This window comes from Ruditapes philippinarum, unplaced genomic scaffold (assembly GCF_026571515.1).
Source record: "Ruditapes philippinarum isolate M1 unplaced genomic scaffold, ASM2657151v2 ctg4098_1_1_1_1, whole genome shotgun sequence".
Taxonomy (NCBI): Eukaryota; Metazoa; Mollusca; class Bivalvia; order Venerida; family Veneridae; genus Ruditapes; species Ruditapes philippinarum.
In genome coordinates this window covers 104,021-128,483 of record NW_026860239.1, presented here as the reverse complement: position 1 = coordinate 128,483, position 24,463 = coordinate 104,021, and the positions used below count along the sequence as shown (strand labels likewise).

Sequence of the window (24,463 nt, the reverse complement as noted above, 5' to 3'; positions counted from 1 at the left end):
TATATAGTACCGAAGAGAATATTTTGTGTCCTATTCGTGTATGAAGGGGATTAAGAATAAGTATAACACAAATCTAATACAAATTTTAAATCTAATTGAATTCCATCTTAGTTTTGAATAGTCAGTATTTTAAAATCTACATAAATATTAACTATCTTCTAGATAAGGGATATTTCTTCACAAATGTGTAAAGAAACTTGAAAAACATTAATGAGAACTTACAGATTTTACACAGGCATGAACATGAAATCATTCAAGATTTTCACCTTTTTATGCACTAACCAAATTTAACCATTGACACCCTCAAGGGACTATGCCAGGGCATCCTCTAGGGACTATGCCAGGGCACCCTCCAGGGACTATGCCAGGGCACCCTCCAGGGACTATGCCAGGGCACCCTCAAGGGACTATCCCAGGGTACCCTCAAGGGACTATGCCAGGGCACCCTCCAGGGACTATGCCAGGGCATCCTCCAGGGACTATACCAGGGCACCCTCCAGGGACTATGCCAGGGCACCCTCCAGGGATTATACCGGGGCACCCTCCAGGGACTATGCCAGGGCATCCTCCAGGGACTATGCCAGGCAACCCTTCAGGGACTATGCCAGGGCACCCTCCAGGGACTATGCCAGGACTTGTGACTTAAATATTCAAACCAACAGGAACGCCTCAACCCTGTGAGGACTGTTATTTGGTAAAATCCCCACTGAGCCTCCCCAACCCCCTCCCCCAACACACACAATGAGTTGGACATATTCCCCCAGTAGTCTGTATCAACAAGAGCTGCTTATAAGACATTGTGCTTTACTATAATAAGTTTTTGCCTGTAAGTGGGGATGATGCTCAGTAACAAGTATTTAAAGTTTCAAAGCAAAACCTTAAAGCCTATAAGGAATAAGTGGGGTGGTACCAAAAACTAAATCAAAATTTTGAGTAAAAAAGGGGCATAGTTATGTTTTCTTGCCTCGAAGCAAGAATATTGGTCACAAACAAGAATTTCATACAAAGTTTCAAAGCACTACCTCGAAGGGTATTGGAATTAAGTTCAGTGATTTCTCTAACTTAATTGGGAAGAGGCCTTAGCCACTTGATTTTGGGAAATATTATCGCTAAAATCGATAATTGATAATTTGGAAAGTAAAAAAGCAGGTTTAAGTATAATAATTTTTGTCACAAAATCAGAAATATCTGCAGCCTCTAACCAAGACGATGCCACCAATGAAATACTGTTTCATATATCATAATCTGTAATAACTGAGCTAGTCAATATCTACATTTTTTGTAATATACTGTGACATATATCACATGCCATATCACAAGATGAGATGTTTTGTTTGGATTTACAGCGCACCAATAACAATTTAGGTCACATGGCGCCAAAACAGGAAAGATGATAACATGAGATGAATTTTTTGAAAAATACATTGACACAGTAATTCATGCAGCAGTCATGTACATATCTGATTGAATATGTGGCATGGCTGTGAAAAGTTAACACCTAATTCGAGGGTTGATCGCAAAACTGTAGTAACTTATATGAAATAAGGAAGGACTTATAACAGTTGTGCACTCAACTATCGATATAGCCTTAGGTTTTCTGACCATGTGAGTTCAAACCCTAGTAGGGGCAAGCTGTTGTTTTCTTAAACAAGAAACTTTACACTTATTTCATAGTACTCGCTGGTTCCAGGAACAGAATCAGAAGTATGTTTATAAACATATAGCTTCTTGAGAAATTAAACTAATTAATATAAATTAAGTATGGCTAATGTAATTAAATTGTCTGTTAATTTATCTCCCAATAATGTCAAACCCTGGGCGCAGCGGGGACACACACATATCAATCTAGTAAGTAAATACAAAATTACAAAATTATAAAGCCAGCACAAATTTGAACATGCATGGGCATTTCGTGTCCCATTCAGCATACTTGTATGAATAATGTTTTGCCTATGTCGCCAGTACAGACTCACACTGATCAGTGACCTGTTCAGTATCAAAATCATTCATACATTGTATTAGGCACTATTAATCTATACTGATTCTTTAGTCACCACCAGAAGATCCCTGTTTTGCTGAGCTGAGGCTTTCAGTGGTAAAGGCCAGCTTTTCTCAACTGCAATAATGACCAATTTTACAAACTAATATTACATAGATGTAGGTCTTTAAGGGCTGCCATAATGTATGTAAGTAAAAACCCTGACGCACAATTTGTTGAGTTAGTGAGACAGTCAATACTTTGCTATCTAGGTTGGACAGCAGGGTTACAGATGAGTAGCCCAACACCCAACAAATTGTTGGCTTTAGGGCTTTTTATTATATAGACGATGGTCGCCCTTCGAAAAGACAGACATCTATGAAAAAACGGTCGGTCTTGCAGTCGAAATATTGAGACTAACAGCTGAGTAACCTGAGGGCATTTGCAATCGGATTTATTTTAATGAACATTCAATGTGCCATATCCCTGTGGTTTAGCAGTGAAAACGCCAAATTACATATAAATTAAATTTATTTCGCAAATGTTTTTATTTGCAGTTAGTTCTACATTACAGTACTTTCTTGTATTATAATAATAATTGCATAAACATTTGTGAATTACAGTAGAAATTATTAGCTCAAAAACAGTTTCCTAACAATTAAAGGTTGAAAAATGTATAATAAAATGAACATGTAATTGAGAAATATTCATTTATCAAATCACTCTATCAAATATGTATTTTACATAGCTCAGCTTCTAATGTACTTTTAGTCAGTTATAAACCAAGTTACTTCCCTTGGTTAAAATTGAACGACTAATGATTCTATGTAAAAAAAGTAAAGTCATCAGGTATTCAGGTTTAACAAATAACCATCTTCTACATATTAAGAAAATTCCATCGGCAATTCACCGTTTTAAAAAACAATTAAATTCCAAAAATAAATTATACAAAATGTAAACACACCTGGTCTAGTACTCCATGCCGAAGAAAACCGAGCGTTCCGAATGTAAGCTTCCTTAGCAACCAGGTGTTGTTGCTGTAATAGCTTTTCTGTAATTAAATATACATGCATGCTATTATTTCTTTAAAGGAAAAAACAGAATCATTGAATCAGTTTCAGCACTTTATTTCCGTTTATTATTACTAGAGTGCACTTAATTAGACGTTACTGAGTAATTTTAATATACTGGTAGTTATTATTAAAGTCCGTGAACTGCTGCGGTGAACATTATTATTATTCACAAAATTATTTCGAATTTACTTTTACTTTTTATTTTATTTTTTGTATTATCACAGATCACAGTACAATAAAAATTAATGAAATTATTTACAATTCAGTTAGTGTTAGTGCCATTCATCGCAGCGGCGGTGGAGTATCCGTCCAAATATAAAGATAAGAAAAATGAGACAGACAGTGGCGTACCTACTGATTGTTTATTACAATCATCTTTCCAGCAGAATCAAAATCAGTGAAAACTATAATAATTTGTCTTATTTTTGTTTTACATTTCTATGCAAAGTTAAGTTTTGTTTGTGGCTCTGCATTTAATTGTAGCACACTATGGAAGGATGCTGACAATTATTAATATGTTACGTTATATATAAGTCAGTATATCATTTCTAAGATTGTAACATTTCTTCATCTTTGAACATCTTATTTCAAATTGTGTAGAATTATTTTGGTCTCATGAATCAGATCATTGCAGCAAACATCTATCGATACTTATATTGTAATGTTCGCGATACTGATATTGTAATGTTTGATACTAATATGTAATGTTTAATATTAATATTGTAATGTTCGCGATACCTAATTATATTGTAATGTTTGATGCTAATATTGTAATGTTTGATACTAATATTGAAATGTATGATATTGATATTGTAATGTTCGATACTAATATTGTAATGTTTGATACAAAGTTGTACTATCTTCCACACGCTTATCATGTGTTTACAGTATCTTATAATATCATCAGTTACTATAAGTTTGTTTAGATAGTTATTTTTTTTACTAACGTCGTGAAACATTATTTGGATTTTAAACTGATTTAGATGTTTATCAACAATATTGCCTCATCTTATGATCTATATTTACGCATTTAAATTATAAAGCTAAAAACAGGTATTGTTTGCCTTCACTGTAAATTGTGTCCCTGATTTATGCAAAAAGCCCAATTCAGGGGCAGATAACTCAAAATCCCAGTCTTAAAACTAATGGTTTATTTCTAGATTTATCTATTTAGTTAAGAATCGATTTTTAATTATTTTTAAGAGGTAAGAACGTAAGAACCAAAGTTATTAGATTGAAAAAAGTAAATAGAATAAACGTTGAATAAATAATATGATTTTAAGCGATCTATGGCTACACGGATAATCCATCAAACTCGAAAGGATATTTCCAAGGACAAACGGGGACCCTACACGGATAATCCATCAAACTCTAAAGGATATTTCCAAGGACCAACGGGGACCTATTAACCTGATCATCAAACTTCATAAAATTGATTGTACGTTTTGTTTAAGTGTATAAGATGGTTTATTTATTTATTTATTTTTTGTCATAAAGACCTATTCATTCCGTCTCATCATTGAACTAAGCACGGGGATGTTGTGTTACATATTACATATTGCAATAAAGCGGCTGGACCTGATTTGTATGTGAACGAATTATTTATTCATGGAGTTGATGATCTGTTACCATATTTGCATAAATTGTTCAATGCTTGTTTGAAATTAGGACATTTTCCGAATGTATGGAGTGAAGGTTATATAGTACCAATACATAAAGGGGGTGATGTTGATCAACCATCGAACTATAGAGGTGTTACTTTGTTAAGTTCTCTCGGAAAATTATTTACTAGAATATTGAATACTAGATTAGATAACTGGGCTGAATCCTATGGTGTTTATGTAGAGGCCCAGGCAGGTTTTCGAAAAAATATGGGTACTGTTGATAATGTTTTTATTTTAAATGCTCTTATTTCACATTGTTTGAACAAAAATGAAAAGCTATATGTAGCTTTTGTTGATTTTAAAAAAGCTTTTGATTTCGTAGTTAGAGATGTACTGTGGTACAAATTAATAAAATACGGAGTGACTGGTAATATTCTCAAAGTTATACAGAGCATGTATGAAGGCATTTCCTCAAGAGTTAAACATTTTGATAATATTAGTGAAGCTTTTACTTGTAATTTAGGAGTTAGACAAGGTGAGAGCCTGTCCCCATTTTTATTTAGCATGTATTTGAATGATCTTGAAGATGTGTTTTTAGCTAAAGGAGTCGAGGGCATAGATACTGGTATTTTTAAGATATGTTTATTACTGTACGCGGACGATATAACTATTTACTCTAAAACGACTGAAGGTTAACAAGATGCCTTGGACATCTTATCTCAATATTGTGATACTAGATGGAAGCTAACAGTAAATGTTGATATGACAAAAGTAATGATATTTTGAAAAATTGGATTGTTACTTCGAAATTTAGAATTTATGTACAAAGACAGTCTCATCGAAATAGTATCAAGATTTAAATACTTAGGAACTTTGTTTAGCACAGGTGGTTCATTTAGAGAACAAGATATAATGTAATCAGGACAAGTCTAAAAGGAACATAAAAAATGAATAAATATGTATATAAATTTAAAAACACCATTTAGATCTTTTTGATAAGTTGATTTTATCAAGTTTGTGTAATTCCTCAGAAGTCTGGGATTTTTACAAAGGTATACAGATAGAACGAACATTTTTGCATTTCTGTAAAACGTTAATTGGTGTTAAGATACCTACTCAAAATGATTTTGTATATAGTGAACTGGGCAGATTTAATCTAGAAGTTTACAGATTATGTTCAATAATCAGATATTGGTTGAAATTGTGTATGTCAGAAGACAACAAGTATACTAAACATGCATATTTACTATTAAAAGCAGATTGTGAAAATAATAGTAGGAAAATAAATTGGGTTTCGAACGTAAGATCATTATTGTCTAGATTAGGTTTTAACAATGTATGGCAAAAACCAAGGAGTTCCGCATGTTAAAATTTTTCTTAATGTATTTAACCAGAGAGTTAGAGACACATGGAAACAGGATTTAAATGCTCGAATCAGTAATTCTTCCAGAGCACTATTTTACCATACTTTTAATGATTTCAGTTTTAGTAGATATTTAGATATTGTTGATATTAAAAAGTATAGAATAGCTTTGTCACGTTTAAGAATGTCTTCTCATCGTCTAGAAATTGAGGTGGGTAGATGGAGAAAACCCCACAGTGTACCTTTAAATGATAGAGTCTGTGTAGCATGTAATCAATTAGAGGACGAGTTCCATTTTGTCATTATATGTCCTATTTATCAGGAACTCCGAACAAGATTTTTAAAGAAATATTACTGGAGGTTTCCTAGCATGTTTAAATTTGTTCAGTTGGTTACAAGCGATAATGTACATGATATTAGAAATTTAGCTATGTTTATATACCATGCCTTCCATATTAGACAACAGTTACAAACAATTCTTGTGTAAAGGTACAAAAAATGTTTAATTTAAAGTTCTATATATATGTTTTATGCAAACCGAATATCTAGTCCCATGCAAACGTACATAGAAGTTAATTGACACATTGTATTGTACTTCTATGTGTGTAACGTACGAATATTAGCTGTCATGTAATTGTATATAGATGTATTATTGATACATTGCAATTCTTTGTGTATTATATGTATAATAGGTTAAGTAACACGATGATTATAAAGGCTATAAATACACTGGTCTTACTTGTATCAAGTTTGAAGCATTATATGTGTTCAAAGTATAGTTTAGAAGTAACATTTGTTTTGTTTTGTTTGTATAATTTCAATATTTTGTGCCATATTACTATTGCAATAAATCAAAACCATATAGCTTAGATTAGTAAATGTAATACAAAGACCAGTGTATGGAAGAGAATTAAAAGTATACTATGTAATAGATGCTGACAATGTCTCTCCCGTGATTGCAAGCCTAATACATACACGAAGTATTTCTTATTATTATATATTTGAATGTAGAATCTCTCAAAAAGTAAATAACTTGTAAATTAAATATATAATCAATGGTAACCATTATAATAATGAAAGGAAAGAAATACTTGCAGTCACGTCACGTCATCTTGCTATGTAATTAGTTATTTACTTATGCATACATGTTATTGTATATATTATGAATGCTTGTACATGACTCTTTTGAGAGTTAATTTGCAAAATAAAGATTCTTCTTCTTCTTCATATTTAGAACTCAGTAGCAATGAAGAAAGAAAACATTGCGCCCCAGTATGTACTGACTTATGTGTCGAGCACTTTAATACGACTTGGTCAAGTGTGCATTAAGAAAATCATAATTAAATTACACATTTACATTACAATGACTAGCTAAGCACACAAATGTCATAATAGTATTGGTCTTAATAATATTTGAACATATTATTTTTTTTAGACTAAAATCATTTATAGATGTAGAATATTATAAGGAAAAAGCAATAGATCAAAATAAAAATGAGCGTCACATAAGGACAGGGATATATATATATTAATATATACCCTGATCAGGAACATGGTTTGACTAAACTCTGTTCAGAACACATATCTTAAATACCACATTCTGAAATGTCACCGCAATCACCACAAATTCATTTAAGAAAATACTAACAAGTTATGAGCAAGTGTTGAATATACAGTTTAGTATCGGGAAGTAAAATATGAAATATGAATTTTTATATTTATATTTCACAAATTTAATCCTTTGTGACCAAAAGGTCAAATTTTAATAATTAATTTGATCGTCTATTTGTTGTCAAAATATTTGTCTATTAAACCAGAGGGCAACAAATGAAATCATTTCTAAAGGCGTATGTTGACGTTAAGCCAATATGATTTTATAATGTTCGTGCAATTGCTAGATTTATTTATGAAATGAATGTAAATTCAATATTTCGGTTTGATCATGACACTACAATCAGGTTTGAAGAAATCACAACTACGAGTATAACGGGGTCTTGTTCACATATACATTTTTGAGTGATTCTTGAAAAATTAAAATTAGCTCGTCATGCGATTTTGCCTGGAAAATGAAATCAATGTTCTTTTTATGTAAATTTCTCTTCGTCTCTCTTTTTAATATATAATTTCTAGTCCTTCATTTGCCTGGTTCGTAGTTCTTACATTTTTTGTACGAATACTAACGAACTGCCGTTACATAACTAAATGCACGGAACTCCATGGCCATTTTCATGCTACAAATAACTTCATGCACTGCAGAACACCAATCTAAGGTGGCTGATTTGGAACACTTTTGTGCGTCTTTTTATCGCTATCGACAACACGCCAAACGGCGCGTTGTCAGACTTTCGTCTTGTCGTCCTGTCGCTAACAATGCAAGCCAAAAGGCGCATTGTCGTGCGGCGTGTTGTCACTATGTAAAAATGTCGCTCGGCTCAAATCGAAGGATTGGCGACAATGGGACAACGCGCCGCACAACAAAGCGCCGTTTGGCGTCATTCGCTAGCGACAGGACGACAAAACGAAAGTGCCACAACGCGCCGTTCATCGCGTTTCGCTGGCGACAAGGCGATAACAATATAGGTTGTGTACATAGACACAATTTCCCCAGTTTTGGACAAATTGTAATGCTTACACTTATTGTATGCCTGTTTTAGAGTTCCCGCTTTCAAAACTATCCCAGACTAAATGACAAATGTAATTGTATACATTTTTAAGAGTTCTCGCTTTCAAAATTTTTCCGGGTGATTGTTTAAGTCTTGCAAAAAGAATGTCTCCCATTCAACAGGACACACACTTTATTTCTGGTCTTAACATTTTTCAAATGAAATAAATGTAACAGCATTCATTTTTGGTAACAACACAATAACAAGAGGTCCATGATGACACTTATATCGCTCACCTGATTATTGAGGCTTTGGTAAAGAATGAAAGGCATATATAATGCCATAAACTTAAACTGATATTACAACATTCATATCTGCACCCGATTTCCACAATTTGGATTCGTGACCTAGTTTTTGACCCCAGATAACCAATAATCAAACATGATCGTAGAAACCATCAAAATAACTTTTCTAACTAATTTCCAGGATATTTGGACCTAAACAGTATCCTCTAGTGTCAGCAAGGTTCTCCCATATTTGGGCTGTGTGACCACAGATGAACTATATTTGAACTTGACATAGAAATCATACAAACCCTTTCTGACCAATTTACATGATATTTGGACCCAAACAGTAGCCTCTAAAGTGTTAAGGTTTTTCCATATTTGGGCTGTATGACCTACCTTTTGACTCCAGATGACCCTAATTTGACCTTGCCCTAGAAATCAACTTAACAACCTTTCTGACCAATTTCCAGGATATTTGGACTAAAACAGTAGTCTCTAAAGTGTCAACGAGGTTTTTCAAAATTTATACAGTAGGACCCATATTCGAACTTTAGCTAGAAATCATCTTAACAACCTTTTTGACTAATATCTAGGTCATTTGGACCAAAACAAAAGCCTCTCGAGTGTCAAGGTTTTTCCATATTTAGGCGATGTGACCTAGTTTTCAACCCCAGATGACCCATATTTGAAATTACCAAAACCTCAGGATATTTTGTTAAGGGCATACCATTTACAAAATATCAAAGCTGTATGCTTATATCTTCAGAAAAGAAGATTTTTAAAGGCAAATTTTGATCCATGGGCTATAATTTTAACAATTATTTTAGTTTCATTAGATGATGCTACACACAAAATATCTAAGTTGTAGACCTTGCACTTTCAGAGTTTTTTAGGTTTATACTATATGTACATAATGAAAAGCAATGTTCTTTGGAACTATTTGCAAATGTTTTATATTGCAATAGCTTTTAAAATCAACTGAATATTGTAATTGAAAACTTTTCAAGTAACTTTAATTTCCCTTCAGCATTGTTTCCATTGAAAAGCAAGTTGTAATTATGTTGACTGATCATAAGTAAAACAAACACAAAGTTTTTAATAATTTTTATTTTGGTATTTGAATTTGTAAAGAATATCAAAGTAAACATCTAAATGTATCTGTTTATTGAACTTATTCTGGTTTGCAACAATTAAAGGGAAAGAACTACAAAAAACAACAAAATTTTAATGTAACATACTACCCTCTGACCTCAAATTTTAACTACAATAGAAATTCAAGTGATATAGAACTGCAATGAACTAAAAAAACAAACACCTTTTTAAGCAAAACCCTAACCCATACCCTGCTTTATGTAATAAATTTGCCCACTTTCCCTGCTTTAAAATTGCAGCAATTCAGTGGTTGCATAACCGGTTTCAATTAACTTAAGCCTAACCCTAGGTGTGTAGTCCGGTCACTTTAACTGACCTTGCTCAAATCTGGTGAAATGAGTAACAAGAGGGCTCACCTGTATATAGGCCCCCCAACCCCCCCCCCCATATAGTTAAAAACAATGACACCCCTGGGGCCGGGCCAGTTTTGACCCCAGGGCTTTTATTTGAACAAACTTTGTGGACACTTACTAGAAGATGTTTCATGCTTAATATCTAAACTCTAGCTATTTGGGTTTTTTCAAAGAAGATTTTTTAAGTTTTTGCTATACACATATAAGGAAAATCAATGACCCCCGGGGCGGTGCCAATTTTGACCCCAGGGCTTTTATTTGAACAAACTTGGTAGACACCTATTATAACATGTTTGATGCTAAATATCTTAGCCATAGCTCTTTGAGTTCTTTAAAAGAAGATTTTTTAAGTTTTTACTATATGCATATAGGGAAAATCAATGAACCCCCGGGGCGGGGCCAATTTTGACCCCAGGGCTTTTATTTGAACAAACTTGGTAGACACCCATTAGAACATGTTTGATGCTCAATAACTTAGCCATAGCTCTTTGAGTTCTTTAAAAGAGAATTTTTTAAGTTTTTACTATATGCATATAGGGAAAATCAATGACCCCCCGGGGCGGGCCAATTTTGATCCCAGGGCTTTTATTTGAACAAACTTGGTAGACACCCATTAGAACATGTTTCATGCTAAATATCTTAGCTCTAGCTCTTTGGGTTCTTTAAAAGAAGATTTATTAAGTTTTTACTATATGCATATAGGGAAAATCAATGAACCCCTGGGGCGGGGCCAATTTTGACCCTAGGGCTTTTATTTGAACAAACTTGGTAGACACCCATTAGAACATGTTTGATGCTAAATATCTTAGCTCTAGCTCTTTGGGTTCTTTAAAAGAAGATTTTTTAAGTTTTTACTATATGCATATAGGGAAAATCAATGACCCCCCGGGGCGGGGCCAATTTTGACCCCAGGGCTTTTATTTGAACAAACTTGATAGACACTCACTAGAAGATGTTTCATGCAAAATATCTAAGCTCTAGCTCTTTGGGTTGTTTAAAAGAAGATATTTAAAGTTTTTTCTTTTGGTTGCCATGGCAACCAGAGTTCTGCATGGAATTAAATTCTTTGAACAATTTTTAAAGGTGACCACCAAAGGAACATTCCTGTGAAGTTTGGATGAAATTGGCTTAGTGGTTTATGAGGAGATGTCATTTAAAGTAAAAGTTTACGGACGGACAACGGACGAAAAGCGATCACAAAAGCTCACCCTGTCACTTTGTGACAGATGAGCTAAAAACAAAAAAAATATTATCACTGGCATTAATTGTAAAGATGAATAAACAGTTTTAAATTTTCCTAAAATTATAAACATACATCTAAAACCCCTTGACTTACAAAGATCAACATTATACAACATATTTTACAAATATTCTGAAAAACATTAAAATTACAACCTTTAACATGTCACAGTAAATATGCATACCCTCTTATACTGTTTATTTTTACTCTCAGTCACACCTTCAATACATTGTTGGGGAGAAATCATTATTAATCTTTATTACAAACATAATTATCAAACAATTTTAACACCTCACAAATGTGTTTAACTGCATAAAATTTAGAAAAGTTAAACCTGTACTATCAAAGTTCAACAAAACATATTTATAAAAGTTTTGAAATTAATCATTTCCAATAATTCCACAGAAATATTTTTAACAGTTATTGATTTATATTTTTTATTAAGTGGTACTGTTAAAATTGAAAAAGAAAAAAAAAAGTTTACTTTTCAATATATTGGAATCAAATCCTCAAAATAATTTACATGCTATTGACCAAAAAAAAACAAACCAAAAATATCAAAAGTTTTTTGTTCCTTCTCATTAAATTATTTCTTTGTTTTCTGTAAATACATAGTGCTCCCCCTTCAAATTGGACGAGCATTATGTATGTACATGTCTTACAATCTTTTATCAGCAGCAATTTTATCCCATGATTTTGATTCCAAAAACTCTACAAAGCCATTATAAATATATATCTTTAAAGATACATGTTAATCTTTTTTTCCAGCTCCTTTACCTAGACTCCTGTTTATAACCATATTAAAATTTATTGTTGGCCCCTAGAAGGATTTTAGCTTTGGTAAGCTAAACTTTTCTATGTGATAGTTTTATGTCTAAATTATAAGTCTAAGACACAGTACACAGTTTTCAAGGTTTCTCTCCAAACAACTGACCAGGTCACAATCAGGTCCCAATAAACTTCTCTGCTAACACAATCAAATCCTAACACATCAGTCTGTAACCACAAACTGGAAATTAACATTTTTCCATAAACAACATAACTAGTAAGAGGAAATTTACAAATTTCAAGGCCTCTTAGCTAACAACAGATCATGTCACAAACAAAACTTCACAGATCACACACTGGAAATAAACATTTTTCCATACTTATCATAACTAGTAATTTCAAGAGGTTATAACAAATCACAAGGCCTCTCGACAAGCAACAGACCCCGTCACAATCAAAACTTTACACAAATATGTAACCTGGAACCCGAAATAAACATTTTTCATTATCAATAGGAACAATTACAAGCAGTATACAGTTTTCAAGGCTTTTCTGCAAACAACTGACCACATCACCATCAAAACCTTACACACCAGTCTGTAACCTCAAACTGGAAATAAACATTTTTCAATATTCAGCATCACCATAAATGTAAGAGGCAATATACAGATTTCAAGGCTTTTCTGCAAACAACTGACCGCGGCACAATCTAAACTCCACACACTAGTTTGTAACTTGGAACCCGAAATAAACATTTTTAATAATCAACAGGAACTAGAGGCAGTTTACAGTTTTCAAGGCTTCTATGGAAACATTTCAAGGTTACTTGGCAACAACCAACAACACTGAAATCAAAACCTCACACACATTTGTAAGCATTAACATAAAGATAGAACTAGTGAGAAGCAGTATCTAATTTCCAAGGCTCCTCAAACAACTGACAGTGTCACAATCAAAACTCAAAGTTCCTCGGCAAACAACTGACAGTGTCACAATCAAAACTCAAGCCTTCTCAGCAAACAACTGACCACGTCACAATCAAAACTCAAAGCTTCTCGGCAAACAACTGACAGCGTCACAATCAAAACTCAAGGCTTCTAGGCAAACAACTGACAGCGTCACAATCAAAACTTCTCGACAAACAACTGACAGCGTCACAATCAAAACTCAGGGCTTCTCGGCAAACATCTGACCACGTCACAATCAAAACTCAAGGCTTCTGGGCAAACAACTGACCACGTCACAATTAAAACTCAAAGCTTATGGCAAACAACTGACCACATCACAATAAAAACTCAAAGCTTCTGGCAAACAACTGACAGTGTCACAATCAAAACTCAAAGCTTCTCGGCAAACAACTGACCAAGTCACAATCAAAACTCAAGGCTTCTCGGCAAACAACTGACCACGTCACAATCAAAACTCAAGGCTTCTAGGCAAACAACTGACCACGTCACAATCAAAACTCAAGGCTTCTCGGCAAACAATTGACTGCGTCACAATCAAAACTCAAAGCTTCTCGGCAAACAACTGACAGTGTCACAATCAAAACTCAAAGCTTCTTGGCAAACAACTGACAGCATCACAATCAAAACTCAAAGCTTATGGCAAACAACTGACCAAGTCACAATTAAAACTCAAGGCTTCTCGGCAAACAACTGACCACGTCACAATCAAAACTCAAAGCTTCTGGGCAAACAACTGACCACGTCACAATTAAAACCTTACATACAACTCCGCAAATAATTGACTGCGTCACAATCAAAACCTAACACACAAGTCTGTAACCACAAACCCAAAGTAAGGCCTGTGGAAAAAGCTGCAAAAACAGGAATATATGCATTTCTCCACATTTACAAAAATGCCAACCATACAGGTTAAGGGTGCAAGCATTTTTTTAAAGCTTAAATACTTTAACCATTAAGCAGGGTTTAAGGCTCCATTGAATGTTTATAAACATAAATCAACTGTTTTACATACAATATTAATCCTCATTATAAATCAGCAATTTTTAAATACTAAAGCAATTATGGCACATTCTCACTCTCAATCTGGAAGATATCGTAAATCTTTAATAAGCAATACAAAAACAGATCTTTTCTTGACATTTTTACAATAAACTATTAAAAGAGTCTTAGTTTAAGCATGCAGGAACCGAAACTGTGCAGTCTGGGCAATCAGTACATAGATGTAACCAAGCCACTCTGTACACATCCCATTAGTCTGAACACACTCTATATTGCTCTCTGAGCACCCCTCCCCTCCGTGATCTTCTAAGTTACATTTCAAAAATAAAATGAATTTTTGTCAAGTCCAATAAAAGAACTGACATCAATGTTTACAACATTGTTAAAACAAGACAGTACTAAACTTTAGCGGCAGATTTTCTAAACTTCAATTCCACATTCCATATGTCCATTTTCATATGATTGTGCATCAGCGAGCATTTTTAAATTGATCATAATTGTCAGACATATTTTCAGAAAAAGACTTTATTAAGCTTTAGATGTCAACTATATACATTCTTTTTGCAGTATCAGAGTTTACACTCATTTTTGGTTACCTCTAAAACCATATGGTAAAACTACTTTCAATCCATAAAGTCTGAGGTTATTATGAATAACAGCCGAGGCGTTCCAATTGGGTATTTTTGCAAAAGGTTGAAGACAAAACTTGAGTTAAAAGAATTTTCCTAAAGAAAGCTGCTCTTCAACAGCCCTAGCTACATAATGACAGAAAAGTCCCACCTCCATATGAAACCTTAGTTGTTATGCCAACAACATAGAGCCTGGTCAGACTACTAAGATGCAACATGCAGGCTGGCCGGGTTATATACATGTACTTGCTAAAACTGTGCACTTTCAGTTGCTGCAAGTTATGTTTAAAGACAAACTAATCTAACAATATTTTTCTTAATGGCACATGATTGTATAACAAACAATACAAAGAAAATATATATAACACAAACATTCAGTAAACAGCACTTGTTCATTTTTAAATGAAGCATAAAGTTATTTTGAGTATTATATTTTAAGTACAGGGTAATGATTATAAACATACATTACCTTTAACATATGGCATCAGATGAAATTTACTGTACAATTATGCAAGTATTATTATGTCATCCAAGTCCAACTTATTACCAAGATTCGTCAAAGTGGCATCAAAATAATTTTTGAACAGGCAATTCATTTTTCCAAGTCAAACCACCACTATGGACAATGCCAGTTAAGAGCGATAAAAAGCAAAGTATCAAGAAATGAGCAGCGTCACGACAAAACCAACATAGTGCGTTTGCGACCAGCATGAGCATCCCCGCAGTCTGATCAAGATCCATGCTGTTCGCTATCAGTTTCTCTACTTGTTATAGGGACTGTAAGCGAACAGCATGGATCCTGATCAGACTGCACAGATGCGCAGGCTGATCTGGATCCATGCTGGTCGCAAACGCATTATGTTGGTTTTGTCATGGCACGGCTCATATAAAATTTTGGAATGTATCTGGAGTAAAACAAATTTTATCTAATTAAATCTTCTATATATGAATATAATTTTCAAAGTTTTCAATATAATTATTATTATTCTACAATGCACAATTCTACCAAAATCATATTCAAAATAGATATTTCCAAGTATGTAATATTTTCAAAACCTGAATCAAAAACATCACAAAAATAACATTAGAACAAAAAAAACCCACAAAAAACTATGGAGCAGAATTTGGGTATTTATTTGCTGTTTATCTTTCAATTTTTTATTTATCTAATTTATATTCGTATTCATTAAATTCTTATCTATAATCATATAAATTTAAATTGATTTAAACAAGTTTAATTGCTACTTTTTTATTGACAGTTTAACATTTGTATTTTGATACTGCAGAATGTTAAGATCAATTGTTTCTACTTGTTTAAACTATGTGATAAGACATTATGTTGCATACTTCTCCCTTTTCAATTTGAAGAATTTAGTTTTAACTTATGATGTTGAACGTGCTTTCTTTTAAGAATACAAAGTGGGATACATAACACTGAAATAAAATCTATACGAATGCACCTAGACGAAATACGAACTGCAATAAAACGAATACGAAATTACATTATACATCTGGCCAGGAACCAATATTTCCGTACAAGTCCATAATTTCTGACGGTGTAACCTTTGAAATGATCTCTTCAAACAAATCCACGAAATCCAGGGTAGCACTCCACAGTTTATTTCAAGTTCCTGCAATCAATGTCCTACAAGCAATACGTCTAATAATTCTGATACCAAACTACACAACCTGGAAACACATTTTGTTGAGAAGATTGCAAATCTACAAAGAAATCATCCCATCTGAAACAGACAGGCAGTGAAAAAAGTTGCAATTCATTCCGTTGAAGTCCAAAATCTACAGTGGTCCCCCAAGACCCAAAAACAACACATTTCGCCCCTCTGGCCAAAAAATACCTGCAAATATACAGGCTCAAGGAACATCATTTCTGCTTTAGCAACTCCCTAAACATGCATATATCACTAAGAAACTGGTGCTCAAGCTTGTAGATTTTTTGCTACTGTTAAATGTTTGTACCCCCCACCCTCTGTAAAATGACTTGTTTTTACCATGCATGCTGTTTAAAAGCAATGTTTACTCCACAGTTAATTTCAAGTTCCTGCCGTCAATGTCCTACAAGCATTACGTCTAATAATTCTGATACCAAACTACACAACCTGGAAACACATTTTGTTGAGAACATATATGACATAAGATTGCAAATCTGCAAAGAAATCAACCCAACTGCAACAGGCAGGCAGTCAAAAAAGTTGCAATTCATTCCCCTGAAGTCCATAATCTACAGTGCCCCCCCCCCCCCCGAGATCCAAAACAACACATTTCGTCCCTCTGGCAACAAATCCCTGCAAATATACAGGCTAAAGGAACACCGTCTCTGCTTTAGCAACTCCCTATACACATGCAAAATATCACGAAGAAACTGGTGCTCAACCTTGTAGATTTTTTGCTACTGCTAAAAGTTTGTACACCCCGCCCCCTGTAAAATGACTTGTTTTTACCGTGCATGCTGTTTAAAAGCAATGTTTACAAATTATGGCAGCCTTGACATCTATAATCAACAGCATGTGATTTCTTTTGCCCCCCCCCCCATTTTTGAGGCCTCAAACAGTGAAAAAATGTCCTATTTAGGCTCCAACACTGTTTATCATTTGAAAATGTTGTTAAAAAATGTGACCACTTTTCGGCGCCCCCCCCATCAAAATAGTACATCAGGGGGTTACCAGAAGGGGGATATACCCCCCCTTCTGTTATGGGGGGGGGTGGTGGAAATGGGGTTTGAAGCTTATTGCCAAGACAATTTTGAACATATGACAGGCTAAAAATGGCCTCAGGGCTTTAGAATATTACAAATTACTATAAACATAGATAAAAAGAATAAATAAATATTTAGGTAAAGAACTTTGATTTACTCACAGATGGATCAAATTTGTAGGAACATGATTTAACCTTAAGCAAATGAAAACAACAAGTAGTCAAATTAATAAAAACCCAAATTCTGCTCCATAAAAAACAATCTAAATTTTGCAAATTTACAAAGGAAATCATGAATATCACCTTATCATTTGTATCAAAGTGAAAACATCTTTATTGAGTCCAAAAAAAACACACAAAAAAACAAGACCACAAAAAACCATTTATATTTATGCTTGGAAAAAGTAGATATTTGTTTTTTTTCCCGAGGATTTTTAAATTTTGAGGTCATAGAAGACAAAAGGACGTTCCATCATTTATCATCCCTTGTCTTCTTGTCCGCCTCCTTTAAGCCTATCCAGGTATTGAGCTGTTTGGAGCGTAGCTTCGACCATATCACATGATCGTGAAGACCGAGAATCTGTGCCGCTGCCAGAGCAGCTGCATCAGGGGAAGTAACTGTTGTACAACCCAAACCTGAAAAAAAAAAACCCAAAAATATTTGTAAGTCACTGAAAGTAATTTAAATATTTGCTTTTATAAATATATTTTTAAGAGATTCATCAAAAAGTTTTTTCTCTAAACTGCTTTTTTTCCCCCAATACTGTTTCATATTCAGTAAGTCGCAGGAAAAATACATGTAGATAACAGGATAAACAGTTTGAGGTATAATCTTCAAATAACTGCCATTTTTAAGGAAGGAATTATGAATCTATATCTTTCAAAGTATTAACAATATAAAACAGAATAAACATTGACCATGAATACATGGAACAGGCACATACCTGAAGGCAATCTAAGAGATGACCAGATATCCTCTGCTCCCCAGTCAGCCGTGATCGGGGGACAGTTAATGACTGGCCATGTAGCGTTACCAGACAGTACTGGACCAAGTCCGTTACTTCTTCCAGCTACAGCAATAAACACTGTTGGTATACCCTCACCTGCAAAGTAAATGTTCAAACATACTTCTTATTTTTATAACAATGGATGCAATTATTAATTTTATCATTCAATATATACATGCAGTACCACTAATATTTCAGTTATTAAACATATTTATAAATAAAACTTATATTCTCAGTGTCTGTTGATGGAGGAGAATGCATTATATCAGGAAAAATTGAATTACAATTAGTAGTAGTGAGCCTCAGCAGGTCAACAAAATACATCCTCCTGGCAAAATAATTCACAGAAAATATCCAATTAAATTTCTATATCTTTTTAGTTGCTATGGTATCTTACCTATTTAAGTGAATAAAATATACCTTCATATTGTGCCAAAATGTTGAGAGTTTCTTGACTTGCTTTGTGTGCAGACGACACTCTAAGTTCACAGGGTACACCGAATGTCTTACATGCAGATCGGATCTTCTCACAGTGAGCCATGTCTGTCGGTGAACCCATGAACACAACTGCTCGGGCATGGGGCTTTGGTGATAGTTGCTAAGATAAATGAATAACATGTAACACTTCCTTATTTACCAAAATCTGCATACCCTACTTTGAATTTGGAGCTGTGCAGGTAAGTCTGAGGATTTTAATTAATATTCTCTTAAAGAAAACAGTATCAAGTCAAGGCTAAACTGCACAATTACTAAAATCTAAATGGCAATCATATAAGCCCAAACATCTTTCATGAACTAGTGGTATATCTGAATATTGCTCTAATTTTAGCCTGGTTTCCTGCCCTTGGAATAAGTAGAAGAATAGCTGCACTGTTTATTGGTAGTGAGAAATACATTTATATTCCTCCTCTTGGAGTGAAATCTTAAGGTGAGTTAGCATGTGGTATCTCAATTTCAAATTTTCAATCTAAATCAAAAACCACTGATATAATGTATCAACTAGAGCCGTGCTCATACAAGTTAACAAATGATCAGACTTCAACGAGACGATATTCATACAAAAAAACTTACAGACACCCTGTCAGCAACCCATTCAAAGTTACGTTTAACTGTATCCAAAGCTTCAGCAGTGACCACCTTTAACTCTCTATAAACTTGTTTATCTTTCATCAGACGGCGATCTCCAGCGGGCCACAGACGCCATGAATCACTGTCAATGACGTCGGCCAACAATATCTCACCTAGTTAATAAACATCATGTAAAAACTCTCAACATTGTAGGGTTATTCTTCTTTAATATCCTCTATTTCTGTATTTCAGAGTTATCTAACGCTGAAATACATAAATAGAGGATATTGAATGATTGTAGGTTCAATACAGAATTTATTGAATGAGTTGACACAAAGTTGAAGGTGAAATTACAATTACATTGCAATATACTCCGTTTCAAAAATTACATATTTTGTCATGTAAGTTGAAAACTCTAACCAGCACTTAATTGTTAGTTTGGCTAGTGACTGTGAAATTACAAGAGCACCAAACTCCTGTTGCACAGTGACCTCATCCATTTTCATTTTCTTTAAATTTTAATGAAAATAAATTTAGAAACTTGTAGCTCATTAAATTCTTAAAATTTGCCAGCACTCCCAAATTATGATGTTCCAAAACAATGAGACATGCCTGAAAGAGTGTTTTACTATGATGTTAGTATCTAACACTGACATACAGAAAGGAACATATCAGTTTCTCTGCACAAAATAAATTGTATTAAGATTTGAGTTAAAATAATAAGATTATAACATTTACCAGTTTCAGGGCTGACTCCAAACTCTATTTTCATATCAATCAGGGAACAATCCAGGGAGGCCCAAGCTTTCTCTAAGACTTCAAACACAGTGACCGTTGTCCTTGACATAATATCTATCTCACACTGACCAATGAGACGTGTTCCAGCGGTCAGTTTAGCTTCAATACACTGCTCGTATGACCATTGAGGGTCATGATTCTCATCATCCTGGACAGTATATACAAATTAAAACATGTTTTGACAATAATAATAGCTGCTAGGCAAGGGTTATAATTTCCAAACTACCATTTATGTATGGTGAAATAACCTGCCAGAAATATTTATAGCAAAATTTTAATACAGCAAGCATCTTTTTATTAGAGAAAAAGTGAGATTTCTTTATAAATTGACAGCAGCCATGTATATATATCTATATAAACATTACCATTATCCAATGAAAAGCGATGTTACAAACATCATGCAGTATTATAACATATTGAATACTAATACACTGCTTATCTCTGCAGTCTTCTAATTATAGTCTAAAATAAAGGTAATGTCAGAAAACTGATGACTTTAATACATACTTTAAAGAAAGTCTCCTGTTTTGGAGGAGAGAACCTATACCCTTCCTTCACACCAGGATTTCTCTTTAAGAATGATCCGGTGGCTACTCTTCTAGTGACCCACTCTATAGGTATCATATCACACTGATGTGTCACCATAGTTGTCTTCCCCTGACGCTTAATGAAATGGGTTTTGATACCTGCAAGAATTAGAAGGCTTATTAGTAAGGTAAATAGTTGGAAATCACTTCCCTAGCCTAATTCTAAACAGATTTAATACCTTAATTTGTTAACTCAAAACATAGTCATTAAAAATTAATCAAATAATCCTCTTGAACTTTTAAAGTGATACAGTAACCAGAAGTTAAACAGGAATATTGAAATGCAGCTTACAGGGTCACCTACAGTTTTCCTCAGCTCTTAGTATCTACAAAATCCTATTCAGTTGGAATTTTTAATAGGTTCAGAGAACAATGTTAACTGATGTCACCATCAGTCTATAATTGTCACAGACCGGTAGAATAACCTACTTCAGCTCTACTGACAGAGCTAACACACTGCTTACTAGTTTTCACAATTAAAATCTGTTCAATAGAGAGACATATTTTATAGAAGAAACTCTTAACTTCATGTTTAAATGCCATTTCTCAAAACAAACAAACAAACCATTTTTCTGGAATAAAACGCATTTTGGCAAGTCTGTTCTTTAACTAACTTTCTGTCCATTGTCTGTTATATGTATTGAACAGATCAATGTTGAAGCCATTTATATATAAAATATACGATCAAAAACATAGAAGTTACCAGCACTGTTTAATAATTCAAAGATTGCACATGTAGTAGCAGTGGATATTTCTGCTTTTCCTATCATTTCATGTGCACGTTCCCCATCTCCTGCAGTGATACGGTCCTTGGATTGTAACAACACATGATGTGGAGTGCCAGGTATTTCATAAACTACCTTGGTTTTTCCCTCAATGACCTTGTCACCAACCTTTACTCCTGAAATTGACATCAAAGTTCAATCAGAACAAAAATTAGCCCTAATAATTAGATGTGAAAAGTCATTTTGTAGTTTTATATAAAAAACTTTAAAAAGTTATCATTGTGACATTTTATATTATCAATAGTCAGTCAACATACATGTATGTATTTTTAACTAACCCTATCGGCATCCAGATAACTGGTGAATATCGCACTGCCATTGCTGCCTAGTTGGATTACATGGAAGTTGTAACATTTAAATAGACAGAACTTAAGTTAGTTCTAGCATTATCATTCTATCTTTCCATACATTTTTACAGTCAAGCCAGTATCTGCTCAGCAGCCAATGTATTAGAAAATTGTGCTTTTAAATAATAGAAATGAAGTTAAATGTAAGCACAATCATTAAATTCATTATGCTTTTAAATAATAGAAATGAAGTTAAATGTAAGCACAATCATTAAATTCATTATTTCACTGATAAATTTCCCATGCAATAATATTGTCAAGCAATTTCTTCTGGCAAGTGAGGGTCGCGAAAACTGGTGACGTCCTAAGGGGGTAATACTTTTAAACATAATTTAAAGAAAACAATAAAATGGCAACTAAATTTATAATACCAAAATGATAATACAACCTTCAATTTCCATTTTCCGTGATAGCACAACTCCGTTCTTTTATTATTTACTGGAAAATTCCACCGCTTTCTAAAGGTTTCTGTCACTTATGACCAACACGTGTGGACCCCGTGAACTGGGCGCACACTTGTCAAACTCCTGACGGGAATAAAACAAATTCATGAAATCAACGTTAAACGGGTAATATTTTATTTCTAAATATTTTTTATCATCCTTTATTAATTATTGCAATTCAATTTCAAATAAATACCTCCTAAAATTGTTAAAATCAGCGTCACCGCAAAGAACTATTTCTTTGCTTTACAATATACGCGGAAGGGTATTTGTCTACAGTTGATGCTCAAAAGTTGACTGAGTTGGTTTTCAAGAAATAATTATTTCATTAGCATTTCTCAGCGTCTTTTAAATAGATTTGAAAGACCCTGATTTTTCAAATCCGATTTTAAGTTCTAGAGCAGATCTTTTTCTATTTGAAAGAAGAAGTTTGATAAATTCAAAAACTTATATTGGACATCCAAGTGGGTTGGTTTTAACAGAGGTAATATCTAAATTAAATTAAAAGGTAAGACAGTTTTTTCCCGACCCGACGCATGAAAGTAGAGCTATCAAGTATACAAGAATATATTAAAGTATCTTGTGTACAAGTCTGCATCTAGTATAAGTTTTAAATAGCACTGTTTATTCTAAAATAAATTAACTTGCTGTAAAACGATCATCCATGAAAATAGTATAATTTCATGTCACGTGCTAATGTGATGCAGCTATATTTTCCCGCGTTCGAACTTCTGCTGCCGTACGAAAATATCCGAATGATCCGAATTGTCGTTCAGGGTCAAGGTAAATTGGAAAAATAGTTCCAGTTGTAAACAAAGTGCACGCCGCCAGGAATAAAGTGGTAACTTTTAAAATAAATATTTGTTAACTGAATTGGTCTGATCGTGTAAATTAATATGTATGGTGTGTGTAATATTATGTGTTTTATATGTCTTACTCTTGTTTTGAAAAATCGAGTCCGAGTGGTCAAGGCGGTAAAATTGCATCATGGTTATACAGGGTGTGCCATAGTTTTAGTGCACAGTAATAATTAACCATTTTTTCAGAACTAAATATTTTATGTTCATTGCATTATTTAACTATAGTTTTCCCTCTTAATTCGACTATTTGAAGAGTAGGGTCTCCTTAGTGAATTCTTGGCTCACTACATTTATATTTGGAGAGTATGGTCCCCTTAGTGAATTCTTAGCTCACCACATATATTTTTGAAGAGTAGGGCCCCCTTAGTGTCTGTGTCACACTTTGGTTAGGATTTTGCATGCAACATGGTATTTCAAAGTCTACTGAAGGGAATGAGTTGTAACTTCACCCTCCTATTAAAGAGCATAATAGGAGGTCAGCACACTAACAAAGTTTGCACTCTTACCCTATGCTACGACCGGATGTAAACAATACGTTCGCACAGGGCATGCGCGGTGGTTAAATCCCACCCATTTTATTCGATTAAATTCTAGAACAACCACTACTTTCGGTTTCAATTTTGCTGACAAAGAACAGTTTGAGTCAACGTAAGTGTTAATTTTAATTGCAATGTCCAAAACTTTGCACTACACGGCATAATTTCCATTACATATCCGGTATTATCATCGTCATGGTAGTTTTTATTCCAGTCGGTCAAAATGACGGTACACATGTGCATTTACATTTAGTGCTCGCCAATTGTTTTAAGCCAATCACCGACGAGGATTTTTCAAATTTT

General features: G+C 33.9%; 3 protein-coding genes across 3 annotated transcripts in view; 1 reads left to right on the top strand and 2 right to left on the bottom strand.

The window, feature by feature from the left end:
- LOC132759342 (uncharacterized) overlaps positions 1-3,031 on the bottom strand; it is a gene marked incomplete at its 3' end in the record, with an annotated part of 73,217 nt that extends 70,186 nt beyond the window's left edge. The window contains exon 1 of the mRNA XM_060751098.1: positions 2,943-3,031. The remainder of the gene's footprint in view (positions 1-2,942) is intronic.
- Positions 314-646, top strand: LOC132759341 (methionine-rich protein-like). Its single transcript, XM_060751097.1, has one exon. It carries the CDS (start codon positions 314-316, stop codon positions 644-646), a length of 333 nt encoding a protein of 110 aa, XP_060607080.1.
- A 14,714-nt stretch (positions 3,032-17,745) lies between the features above and the next one.
- Positions 17,746-22,866, bottom strand: LOC132759339 (multifunctional protein ADE2-like). The gene is made up of 8 exons (XM_060751095.1): positions 22,710-22,866; positions 21,893-22,090; positions 21,110-21,288; positions 20,543-20,750; positions 19,808-19,977; positions 19,157-19,334; positions 18,674-18,832; positions 17,746-18,365 (listed from the first exon to the last, which is right to left on the bottom strand). Exons 1-8 carry the CDS (start codon positions 22,720-22,722, stop codon positions 18,202-18,204), a joined length of 1,269 nt encoding a protein of 422 aa, XP_060607078.1. The 5' UTR covers positions 22,723-22,866; the 3' UTR covers positions 17,746-18,201.
- Between the last annotated feature and the right edge of the window lie 1,597 nt (positions 22,867-24,463).

Bases quoted from the DNA above. Each gene is read 5' to 3' on its own strand.
- LOC132759341 (XM_060751097.1), top strand. From the start codon at position 314: ATGCCAGGGCATCCTCTAGGGACTATGCCAGGGCACCCTCCAGGGACT.
- LOC132759339 (XM_060751095.1), bottom strand. The intron at 19,978-20,542 runs GTAAATGTTATA...TTTATTAACTAG, and splicing joins TGGAGTCAGCCCTGAAACTG to GTGAGATATTGTTGGCCGAC. The intron at 19,335-19,807 runs GTAAGTTTTTTT...CATTTATCTTAG, and splicing joins GGGTTGCTGACAGGGTGTCT to CAACTATCACCAAAGCCCCA.